General features: G+C 39.4%; 1 protein-coding gene across 11 annotated transcripts in view; it reads right to left on the bottom strand.

Moving 5' to 3' along the window:
* The window catches only part of CCDC141 (coiled-coil domain containing 141), a 213,691-nt gene that overhangs the window by 59,164 nt on the left and 142,100 nt on the right, over positions 1 to 12,427 (bottom strand). For all 11 annotated transcript variants that reach the window (XM_044932914.2, XM_044932920.2, XM_044932926.2 and 8 more), the window contains 2 exons: positions 4,241 to 4,382; positions 2,040 to 2,159 (listed from right to left, as the gene is read on the bottom strand). In XM_044932914.2, the coding sequence (XP_044788849.2) occupies positions 2,040 to 2,159; positions 4,241 to 4,382 (262 nt within the window). The remainder of the gene's footprint in view (positions 1 to 2,039; positions 2,160 to 4,240; positions 4,383 to 12,427) is intronic.

The following is a 12,427-nucleotide window of genomic DNA, read 5'->3' as shown; positions in this document are numbered from 1 at the left end:
CCTGGAGAATCCCAGGGACGGGGGAGCCTGGTGGGCTGCTGTCTATGGGATCACACAGAGTCGGACACGACTGAATTTGACTTAGCAGCAGCAGCAGCAGCAATATACATATTACAATGTTATTCTCTTACATCATCCCACCCTCACCTTCTCCCACAGAGTCCAAATGTCTGTTCTTTATATCTGTGTCTCTTTTGCTATCTCACATATAGGGTCATTGTTACCATGTTTCTAAATTCCATATATATGCATGTAGGGAATACGGTACAGATGAGGTCTGAATAATCTAAAGAGTCAGTGAATATGACTTGCCTAGGGTGGCTCTCATATGATTTCTCTTGAGTGTAATTTCTGGCACATGAAATTTAACCACTGAGTCAATGGATGAGGAGGTAAGCACTACATACATGATTGCCATAGACTGTGAGACCAGGCTAGGATCCAAGCAAACATGAAAGAGAGAAGCTACACCCTCATTTACAACCAGGAGGGACTGCTCCTGCACTTGTATTTAATACACTTCCCAAATGCTCCACTAACCAAAGGTAACTTTCATTTACAAGCGCTGCTCCCACGGATTACTCTGGGAAAAAGGAAATGGAGGAGTTTCTCCCCATAAAATGTCCTCCTTTTTGCTCATATTTTTAAAATAAAAAAAATGAAATTGACTTCAGGCATGTATTTCATTTTAGACGTTTTAAATAATGAATTTTAAAAGTTTTTTCTAAAAAAATAATGAATTAAAAACACCCTCTTAAATATTGGTTCATCTGTGAGTTTTGGGTGGGGATGCTATTTGTGAAGGAGACTTGGATAAATTAGGAGATTGGGATTGACATATACACTTTTATATACACTACCATATATAAAATAGATAATCAACAAGGACCTACTGTATACACAGGGAATGCTACTCAATATTCTGTAATAACCTATATGAGAAAAGAATCTGAAAAAGAATGTGTGTATGTATATATACACACACACACACACACGTATAGCACTTTGCTGTATAGCAAGAACTAACACAAAATTGTAAATCAATAATACCCCAACATAAAATAAACATTAAATTAAAAAAAAAGAGGGAGAGGGTGGGAAGATTTGGGAGAATGGCATTGAAACATGTAAAATATCATGTATGAAACGAGTTGCCAGTCCAGGTTCGATGCACGATACTGGATGCTTGGGGCTGGTGCACTGGGACGACCCAGAGGGATGGAATGGGGAGGGAGGAGGGAGGAGGGTTCAGGATGGGGAACACATGTATATCTGTGGCGGATTCATTTTGATATTTGGCAAAACTAATACAATTATGTAAAGTTTAAAAATAAAATAAAATTAAAAAAATAAAAAAAAAAATTATACAGTTGATTATGAAAAAAAAATAAAAATAAATAAAAAAAAAGAAATGATGGAATAGCGAGGCCGTTTTCCTGCAGACATGGTACTTGTTCCACCTTCCTAACCACCTGCTGGGGCAGGCGGGGACTTTATGCAGGAATATTTGAACCCAAGTGCCATGCGAAAGGGGTGAAAGGATGCTAGAGAAAATTTCAGACAGAGGAGGGAGCATCTTCTGTCTCTAAACACTGGGTGTGCAAACAAGATTTTTTTTTAACCTCCTGGAATCTGCATCAATGCATGTTGCTTTTGGTAATTTTCTTTTGCAACTTACTCTAGCAGAAAATTACAAATAGCCTTAGAGAAGCACTCTCCCTGCCTCCTCTGGAACCCCCAGAAGGAGCTGCTAACATTTCCCAGGCAAGGAAAGAGGGCCAAATGACTGTCTAATACCAGGCTATAATGCTGAGTTTCTGTGAGCTCAAACACCCTAATAAATGCACATATAAGTAATTTAGATGCACATACTAGTAGGAGTTTTTTTATTTGTATTTACTAGTCGGAGTTTCATTATTTGCCATAATACTAATTTAGAATCGCAGCCCTTAAGGGAGCTAGGATTAAGTTTTATAGCTACTGAAAAGAAATTATATTCACAAAATCATAACTATAATAATAACTCTCATTTTATTTACCTTAGCTTGTTTATCTAGTTCCAGATATTTACTCAAAATCTTCTCTGATTCAGAAAGGCTGGAACCGACATCCATTGCATTGGAAAGTATTGTGCTGATTTTCTGAATGGACATTTCAACCTTCAGAAATAAAGAATATATTGCAGCCTTAGCAATAAATATTGGCATATATGCATGCATATGTGTAGGAAAGATAGATATTGCTCTCTACTTTCCCATTACAGTTTAATATATATCAATTTAATCTAAAAATGGTCTAAAATATTTCAGAATTTTATATTTAATAATGCTGCTCTTCATATGAGGTAGTATTACTGACCCACCAAGAAAGGATACATGTTTACAGATATTTCTCTTATTAATAGCAATGAGATAACAGAAACAATATACACTCTCTAAAAATTATCTATATTACCTAGAAAGGATAATGCACTTGTCAACACATCAATAGAGATGAACTTCTCTGGTTCATTAAATCACAATCATGCACTATATGCTGAATGGAGCCCGATTTACAGGTACATTTTGAAACAGAAGTTCAGCACAAGTATTAGATCACTCTATGGATTACTTTATTTAGGGCTGAAGGACTCTAGGGCAGCACCACTTGCTATATTTGTGATAACAAAACACAGGAGCGTGCTCAGGAGACTTAATTGATGAATGTGGGTGACTTCAATATACCAAGGATAAATGAATATAGTGACCTGTAAAGGGTTCTATTCAATTCAAGTTACTGCCTTGCTCTGACTAGAGTCCATACTTCCCAGAGTCAAATTGGCTCTGACTTCACAGTAGCAAGACAATTAGCAATAGCTGTTTGCGTTTCTACTGTCTTATCCACCTCTACCGCATTAGCTTGAATCTCAGGCTCCAGGGAATGCAACACTACAGCTGCCGCCATATTTGCAATCTCCCTGGACCCAAGCATCAGAACAAGGCTCACACTCCCATCTCTGGATCAATAACAGGCGAGGAGGCAATATAGATAGAGACTTGATTATTTAATGACCTCTCCTGTGAAGTCTATTAATTCCATTTGTGTAAGTCAGACATGTAAGTCCATTGAGGCAAAAAAAAAAAAAAAAAAAAAAAAAAATCATTGAAAATTGGAGACCCAGCCTTTGCAACATGGTTCATAAGCATTAATGTCATTGAGATACTAGGTTTTGCTATAATTCCATCCATAGACCAGTAATTTTTATTTAGCCAAATAGTAGCTGCCTGGTTTCATTCTTTTTTGAAAATAGGAAATAAAATTCTTCAAACCATTGTATTCACTTTGGAGAAAGGATTTTACATGTCTAGTTTTATTCAGAGTGGCCTTGGTATTTTGCATTGTCTTAGTTCAATAAATTATGATAATGTCAATTTATTCCCGGAACCTGTAAAACTCATCTTTTTTTTTTTTTTTTTTTTGGTATCAGCCTGCTGTTCTTTAAAAAATTTTTTTTTATTTATTTTTGGCTGCACTGGGTCTTCACCGCTATGCTGGCTTTTCTCTAGTTGCAGTGAGAGGGGGCTACTTTCTGGTTGCAGTGTGCGGGCTTCTCATTACAGTGGCTTCTCTTGCTGTGGAGGGGGGTTCTAGGGCACATGGGCTCAGGAGTTGTGGCTCCTGGGCTCCAGAGCACAGGCTCGATAGTTGTGGTGCACAGGGCTTAGTTGCTCTGCGGAAGGAAGGATCTTCCCAGACCAGGCATTGAACCTGTGTCTCCTCTGCTGGCAGGTGGATTCTTTACCACCGAGCCACCAGGGAAGCATTATCCACTGTTCTTCTATCGTATGGTGCCATGACAATCAAAGCATGCATACAGAAGCCATGCACAGAGCCATGTGAATCAAGGAGAACACAATCCCAGTTGTGCACCTGGTTCAATGAACACAGTTAACACAGTTCTGTGCAAAGTAAGAGCTGCCTTTGTGTAAACATGCTCGAGGCTGGGAGGCAGGAAGGATGACGCTTCTAGTTTTGGCAACCTGGGACAGGGATGGTTGGTGAGTAGTAGTGAATTACAGCTTCATTCTGTTTGAATGTAAAGCCTAACGTGGGATGAAGGGAATCCTAAGGAGACACGCCCTGTCCTCCCACCATATGGGCCCACATGCTGTCATCGCCATACCATCATCTGTCACCACCAGGTAAGGGGCCGCATCTAAATAGCATTATACCTGAAGGAGGACACACTTGATGAAATTACCTCTCTTAGGTGGCCCTCCACCAAGGCTGTTAATTGCTGTCTCTTAAGAGCAAATTCCTTGTGCGCTGAACACTGTTCAGTCAGATGTTCTACCCGTCTTCTGAGGCAGCCCATAATCTCACAGACACCGGCCACCCGAGAGCTGAATGGAACAAGCCAGCTGTTAGTTCACTCCACCCTTATAGAGAAGCCCCAGGAACAGGGAACACTGGAAGATGAATCTTCCATAAGTATGACTTGATAAAAGTTATTAAGCTTCAGGATAATACAAGTTAAGAAGCTGTAGTCCTGGTACAGCACAGAGCAAAACCAAATGATGTTCTTTTGTTTAACTCAGTCCTGAGGGAAAATATGAGTTATGCGTTTTTGCAACCAGGTCTAATCTTCTTTCCTAAATATTCACTTTTTAATATTTCTCTAAGATGTTTTGAGAGCCCTATGGCAAAAAGCACAGGATGTCTGCCAAGAGTTTTCCTGGGGGTTTATTTGAAAGCTTCATTTATCTAAAGATGATCTTTGAATAGAAATGTATATCAGCCAATTAACAAAACACTGACTGATCCAATAGGGTAAAATATTCATGTGACATTAGGTCTTGGTTCTGAATGATTATGAAGACTCAAGGCTGCAATCATTAGGTGAAAACGAAACTATCACAAATAATGAGGAATCTGATGTACATGTTCATAAGAGGAAACCAAGCCTCATATTATAATTTTGTACCTGTTAATTATACACATGTATAATTACTTTGCCAAAAAAGGTCCATCTAGTCAAGGCTATGGTTTTTCCTGTGGTCATGTATGGATGTGAGAGTTGGACTGTGAAGAAAGCTGAGTGCGGAAGAATTGATGCTTTTGAACTGTGGTGTTGGAGAAGACTCTTGAGAGTCTCTTGGACTGCAAGGAGATCCAACCAGTCCATTCTGAAGGAGATCAGCCCTGGGATTTATTTGGAAGGACTGATGCTAAAGCTAAAACTCCAGTCCTTTGGCCACCTCATGAGAAGAGTTGACTCATTGGAAAAGACTCTGATGCTGGGAGGGATTGGGGGCAGGAGGAGAAGGGGACGACAGAGGATGAGATGGCTGGATGGCATCACTGACTCGATGGACGTGAGTCTGGATGAACTCCGGGAGTTGGTGATGGACAGGGAGGCCTGTTGTGCTGCGATTCATGGGGTCGCAAAGAGTCGGACACGACTGAGTGACTGAACTGAACTGAACTGATAATTTTCTCACAAGGGCTGGTCTTGTGAGAAAAAGTGACAGGACAGTTCACAAAATGAAAATGCCTTTAAAACAACAAATGAACTTTGAGTTGGACCCCCTTTGCTATGGTCTAAAGACACACTAGCAAGTTTCCAAACCATTTCCAACATAGGCTTACCAGCAACGCAAGACAACGAAAGGACACAGCTGATGCAATGAGCACTTTTACAGCGTTCAACCTATCGCTGAGACAGAGCCTCTCCTAATATGTAAGAAGCTGGAGTCTTTAATTTCCCATCAGTCATTTCCTTCCAATACTCATGAAGATGAGCTGATAACTCTTACATTTAATTACCCAGAGCTTAAAAAGATCTTGGAACAAGATACAGAATTCAGGAGTTTTACCTCAAATAATTAATTTATGGCTTTGTAAAAATGAATTTAATTAGTAATGAAATGAGGGCAGGATCCCAAATGCCTGAGAGGGAAAGCGACTTCACAGGAATGACAATGAGGCTGCCAAAGAGTTGAGGGCTCATCAGGCAGCTTGAGAATCTTGTCAAGTGTACATGGGATTCAAGTGTGTCCTGTGGGACCACCAGAGGCCCAGAGAAGCTTGATTTTGGAGAAATCTGATTCCTGACACATAGTGTTTCACAACATTAAAACTTGTTCCACATTTTAATAACTCAGAGACAGTAAAGAGTATAATCAAGAAATCAGGAGAGTTTAGGAAATCATTCTTCATATCCACGAATTCTGTAAAAGTAGTGTATCGGTAATAGTAATCATATTTTGACTACATTTTAGACTTTGTATGCTAAACAGGTCCTTAAAATCCCAGGTGTCCTATATGTTATAGTTTTCTGTAAAATAGGCAAATTTGGAATGAGAAAGATAGAAAAGGTGAGTAAGTACTGTGGAAAGAAAGTACAGAGAATACAGAAGGTAAAGCTTGTCAAAGTAAATGGGAAAGCATTTTCTAAAAATAATCCATTTATGGCGACAAGGCACCATTTTTAATGTTTTAAGTAATCTCTTCTAATTCTCATAACTACCCTGTAATCTGGCTATAACTGTTATCTCTATTTTGCAGATGAGCCAAGTGAGGTACAGAAATACTCAGCAACTTACCCAGGTCACATTTATTAAATGGCAGGGCTGGGATTTGAACCTATTCATCTAATCTGAGTCCACATTCATTACCACCTCATGGTAATAATTTTTCTGGGTTCCTGACATACAATGGTGGGAAGCGGGCACTACATTCTTTTAAAATTTCACTTTCCCTTGAACTGACTGTTGATGGAAGCAGGATAAGCCTGGCAGGCATACTCTTGAAATTGGCAGTCTTCACCAGATAATTCAATGTCTGTCGGTAGTTTGCAAAGTGGCCACTAGAGGGGCCTGATATCTTGCTCAGATTCACATCTTGAAGGTCCCTCTGGCACAGAGAATGGAAACAGGAAACAAAAGAAAATCAAGCATTTCTTCTGTAAAAATACTGCTTTTTAGCAACTCACAATTTTAATTTAGATGAATCATAACGAGCCAAATAGAATGTCTCTCTCTCTCTGTCTTTGGATGGATCATTCATTTTTATTTTTCAATGACCTAGGAAATCAGTCTCATTTTGTGGTGATTTATACCTTATCTTGTGTATCTACTGCACTATAAATTAAGGGAAAAGGCAATATTCTTTTCATTCATTTATCCTCTGCAACCTTGAATACAAAGCCTTGTTAAGAATTAAATCAATGCATATTTTCAAATTAAATAAAATATACTTTGATCAATATTTAAGGGAAGAGAAGACACAAATTTAAGGAACAAAAATATATGCACAGATAGTTATTGTATTAAAAATGTCACTAGTAACAGTTTCCAACAATTTTTAAACAAGGATGACGTTGCCCTTTGCTTAGTTATAGAAGTTTTAGGCTATCCGAAAACTGCCCAATCTCTTCTTTGATGGTTTAGGATTCAGTTAGGTTCATGGGTACTTCTCTCCTCTGTTTCAAGTCTTATAGGGTCAGGCTGAATTGCCTGTCCCGTGTGCATACCCCTCTTATTTGTGGCTTAGACCTCTTTTTTAGTATAAGTTCTCAATCATTTTGCTCGCGATGGCCAGCTCCTGTTTCCTCTGTGTCCTCGGCTAGATCATCTCTGTCACGTGTGGCATTAACCCCTTCCCTCTGAATGGAACCTTTATCTGCCACACTCCTGACCCCAGGTCTGTTTCCTCTCCTTTCCTCCTTGATGAAAACCTAATCTGCACATTATAACCGCCCTATTCCACCATTTTCAGCTGGAAACTTGAAAAATTGATGCCAGATATTTTCTTGTGAAGATTCCAGACATTTCTTTTGAACATTCCAAAACATTTTAAAACATGTATAGCCTTCCTATTGCCAGTTTCCTCAGAGTCTGAAATGCAGATGTTTGATCAAAGGAAAAATATGACCTCAAACTCTGCCAGCAATTCTTACATGAACTGAAAGTAAATTAATAGAATTGCATTAGCCACCCAGTATTACTTCACAGTAGTGTTAATAAGCGATGGGGCAAGAACTGTGGGTGGACAAAAGAAATTTAGTAGAAGCAAGTTCCCCGGGCATTTTGTTTTGACTCAGGACACACTGCTCAGGTGCTGCCTGATGGGGTGGGAGAGAAGCGACCAGTGGACCTGCTTTCTAAGCCTAACAATCTGTGGCTCTGTAATTTACATTGGAAATACTGCTTGATCTTCAGGCACTCTATGAATGGATTAAATGGTTCCTGCCTGTAGTATGAACACGGGGTATATTGGATTATTCTTGATATCGATTTTGACTTCTTCAAGCATCACAGAGGCTCAGGAATGACAGACTGAAGGCTTCTTTAGACATTTGTTAGAAACTTCACCATGGAAGTATTTTCTCCCCTATTCATTAAGCCAGGAGAGGTGAGGGAAGGGGAAAGAAAAATTATTTTTCCCTCTAGAGAGCACAGACATATTGACTTCTGGCTCAAAAATAGACTGTTATATTTCCTATATGGAAGCTGTTTCCCTACACCTTTGCATTTGTTACAAACTGAGGCTGAGGAAAGGGAGTAAATCTCAGTGCTAATATGTTTTAATGATTCTTTCCCAAGAGCAGCAAGTTGCTTTCAGACCTTTCATAAATTACTACTGGCAGTCCATCTGGATTAGGAGCTGAACCAGATGGTAAGCACTTGACAGCTTACTCTATCTCATCAGAAGGAATCAGCTGATCATATTTTTCTTATTGTCTATGGACAAATTATACTTTGAAAATGGGAAAAAATTATCTTCCTTATCTTTAGCTTGCTACTTCTCTTGACAGGAACTCATGTTTAACATCTTTATTTTGCAGGAAACAACCACCTCTCTAGTTTTCATCCCTACTTTGAAAAAGTGACATTCCAACTGAGGAAGTGAAATGCATGTTTTCACAATAATTGTTTTTTTTGCTGACTTAAGTTGTATACATTTTGAATCACTGCCCACCACACGGATATCACACCCACACACATCTCTCATACATACAAGACAATAAAGAAACATAAGTAGTAAGTGGGGCTGAAGCTACAGGGTTCTTGGGTTCAGATCCATGCAGAGATGCTAACAAGTTTCATTTCTATGAGGACAGAGAGACCAAAGCATGCACTCCGTGAAGGGCAGAAATCAGTAATAGCGATGGGGTTTTCCCTCCTTACAAAAGGAGATTGAAAACACTACAGCTAGCTGCTGTAGGAATCAGACACTGCTGGGCAGTCAGGGAGCCCCACTCCTCCCCAACCTGGTTTTCTGGCTGCACCTCTGAGAGCCACAGTATCTCCATGGGAGCTTGGGTGACCCTAATCAGACAGCAGAAGATAGTTGCTGGACTGGAGATCCTGTAGGTCCAGGTAGAAGTCACTGCAAAGCTGCTCAGGAGGAAAGAGAAAAGAGGAGAGAACAAAGCAAGGACAATAAAGCTGAACAACAAACACTTTCCATCTAGAGGACAATCTACAATTTCAAAACACATGAGGAAAATGAATCCCAAGGAGAAACACCCAACAGTCAAAAGCTAAATGTACTCCGTCTGAAATGAAAATAAGTACAGCAATCAGATGTTTCACACTACCAGATAGATAAAGGAAAAACCAATACCCATAATAAAGAAACAAAAACTCTGAAACAAGAACAGTCAGAAATAAAACAAGATTGGGTAGGAAAAAGGAGCTAGAAATCCTAAGAGTGAAAATAATACAGTTGTGAAAACAATCAGAAGAATCCATTGTTGAAAACAAAGGGAAAATTAACAAGAGAAAAATTAATCTGATTCATTTTTGAGGGAATGCAATGCAAAGTGATCAAGGAATGAAAAATCTGAAAGTTAAGAGACAGACTGAGAGGCTCCAAGATTCTCCTACGGGGAGTTACTGGAAGAAGGAAAAGAGAAAAACAGAAAATTTATAATTAATGAGATAATTGTAGAACATGTTGGCTCAGAGGGTAAAGCATCTGCCTGCAATGCAGGAGACCCAGGTTTGATTCCTGGGTCAGAAAGATCCCCTGGAGAAGGAAATGGCAACCCACTCTAGTACCCTTCCCTGGAAAATCCCATAGACAGAGAAGCCTGGTGGGCTGCAGTCCATGGGGTCGCAAAAAGTTGGACACAACTGAGCGACTTCACTTCACTTCACTTCCATAATTGATGACAATATATCCTCAAGTAAAAGGGGCACAGTAATAGCTAAACAGATATACACTCTCATTTGAGATAATTTGGAAGATAGCAACATACATTTTAATGTATTTCCTTCTAAAAGCTTCTCCCTCTGCAGTCCTTTCCACCCCCCTCTCCCTCCAAAGTTACTACAGTGTGGTTTGGATCCCGCTTTACCCTCTCAACATTATATTGTGAGGATGCTCTGTCTTCAAATATTTCTCAAAAACACTCTTTTGATATTGGATTAGAATATTCCACACTAGGCTTGCCCTTAAACTATTCAAACATTTCCCTATTTTCTGGACATATGTAGGTGGTTTTCAGGTTTGCACTATTATAAACAGCACCATGATAAGCATTTTATTCCTAAATATGTCCACGCACATCTCTCCCTTGTTCTTTTCTCTCTAAGCCCTCTCGTTGGAGAGAACTCTCCTTCAGTGGTCCAAAGCACAGATTTCTGCCCGTTTAGTCAGCCTTCCTTGGTAGATGCTGCAGTTCCAAATCTTTTTACTCTGGGATCATCACTATGTCACATCACAGCATTATCAATGAATAAATCCATGCCGTAATTAGTGACTCCTAGATATTTTCTAAGAACCTAATCTAATCAGTCGTAGATTTAATGGAAAGGGTAAACTTTTAGTGCCTTCCATACTAAGAGTTTCAAAATTATCAAAGTCTTAACGGTAACAGGTCCAGGTTGCAGTTATGACATTTACTCAACCTCTAAAGAGAACAACTTAATATAGATTTGAAAATATTTGGAAAGTGGCTGAGTTAACACTGTCATAAGAATTCAACTTTGCAATTCCCCACCTTTCAGTATTTGACATTTACCATCTAAATATATCATCAGACTTGAAAAAAAAAAGTTCTTTCAAGTTCTTAAATGCTTAGCAGAATTCCTACGATGTGAGATCTTGGATGACTCTGTGATACAAAGGGATTCTGGTTCTGTTTCTCTGTTGTTGTTGTTGATTTTAGTTTGATGGTGGGTAGGGATTTTATTTTTGTGTGTTTACTTAAGATCTTTTACGATATTTTTTCCCTGACATAAGCTTTGCTTTATGCCACATCAGCCCCTTAACATTTCAAATCAAGTCACCTAATAGGTAAATATTGAGATAAGGAACATAAAAGAGGTTTCTTGATGGTTGACTTTAAGGGCTGACCTCAAGCTGATGTCATGGTCTGGATGAAGAGATGATGCTATCACAAGTCAAAATTAAGGAATGAGTCTGCAGACCACAGAGTGAAAAGTGAAACTATTGGATAAAGCCAACATATATAAAGGAATTTAAAAGGCATTGTGTGGTGGGTATTGATTCTGTTCATCTTGGTTGGAAGATGTAGACCCTTCACTCATCTTAGATGATCAAATCCAACAATGGCCCTTTCAAGTCTCATTCCTTCACTTCACCCATCCTGACCGCAGGAGCTTGGGACAGTGTCTCTCTTCTCTGAAGAGGTTCCCAAGGCTTCCTCAGGCCTAAGAATACGCCCTTCACGTCTTATTCCCTGACTGGCCATTAATAAGGTTCTGGAGACTCGGGAACAGATTTATGCATCTTTGACTGTCCTTGAAGCCCAGTGCTGGTATGTCATATGAGATGCTTATATATGTATGTTCAATAATGTTTTAAATAAACTGAAAGAAAGAAAAACTTCACAGGGAAGGTGAGATTTGAGTTGAAACTAGAAGGTAGATGGAGCACATTTTAAATGCACTAGAATTAAACAAACAAACAAAAAAAACCCACCTTCACTAAGTGGCCAGGCTTGTTGCTAGTGACTGAAGTTGAAAGCGAGGAGACAGCTAACAACCTAACAACCTAAGTGGTTCAGACCTGCACTCTCTCCACCCCTTCTACTGTGTGACAGATGGTAGGACAAGTTATATGAACCTCTCTGAGGCAGCTTCCCCACCTGAAAAAACAGGACAATGATAATAGAAGTACCTGTATAATAGGGTGGTTTGAGGATGAAATTTGTTAATGTGGATAAAGCCCACAAACATTGCCTTTATTGCCAGTGAGCATTTGGGCATAGTCTAACTCCCACTTAACTCTTTGATCTTGTCTTAGGCCTTTTTCCCTTGTCGCCCTCTCCTCCAGCAAAACTGTACTTATTTCTGCTACAGTCTTGCTGCTATTTTGCGGGGCCTCTCATCTCCCAGCTATTTGCCTGATGGCTCTTTCTCTTCAGGGACTCCTTCCCTGACTACAATGTCTAAGATGGTCCCCTCCCACAGTC

Source organism: Bubalus bubalis, chromosome 2 (assembly GCF_019923935.1).
Source record: "Bubalus bubalis isolate 160015118507 breed Murrah chromosome 2, NDDB_SH_1, whole genome shotgun sequence".
Lineage (NCBI taxonomy): Eukaryota > Metazoa > Chordata > Mammalia > Artiodactyla > Bovidae > Bubalus > Bubalus bubalis.
Note: the sequence above shows the minus strand (reverse complement) of the source record. Positions and strands in the feature narration are given on the sequence as shown.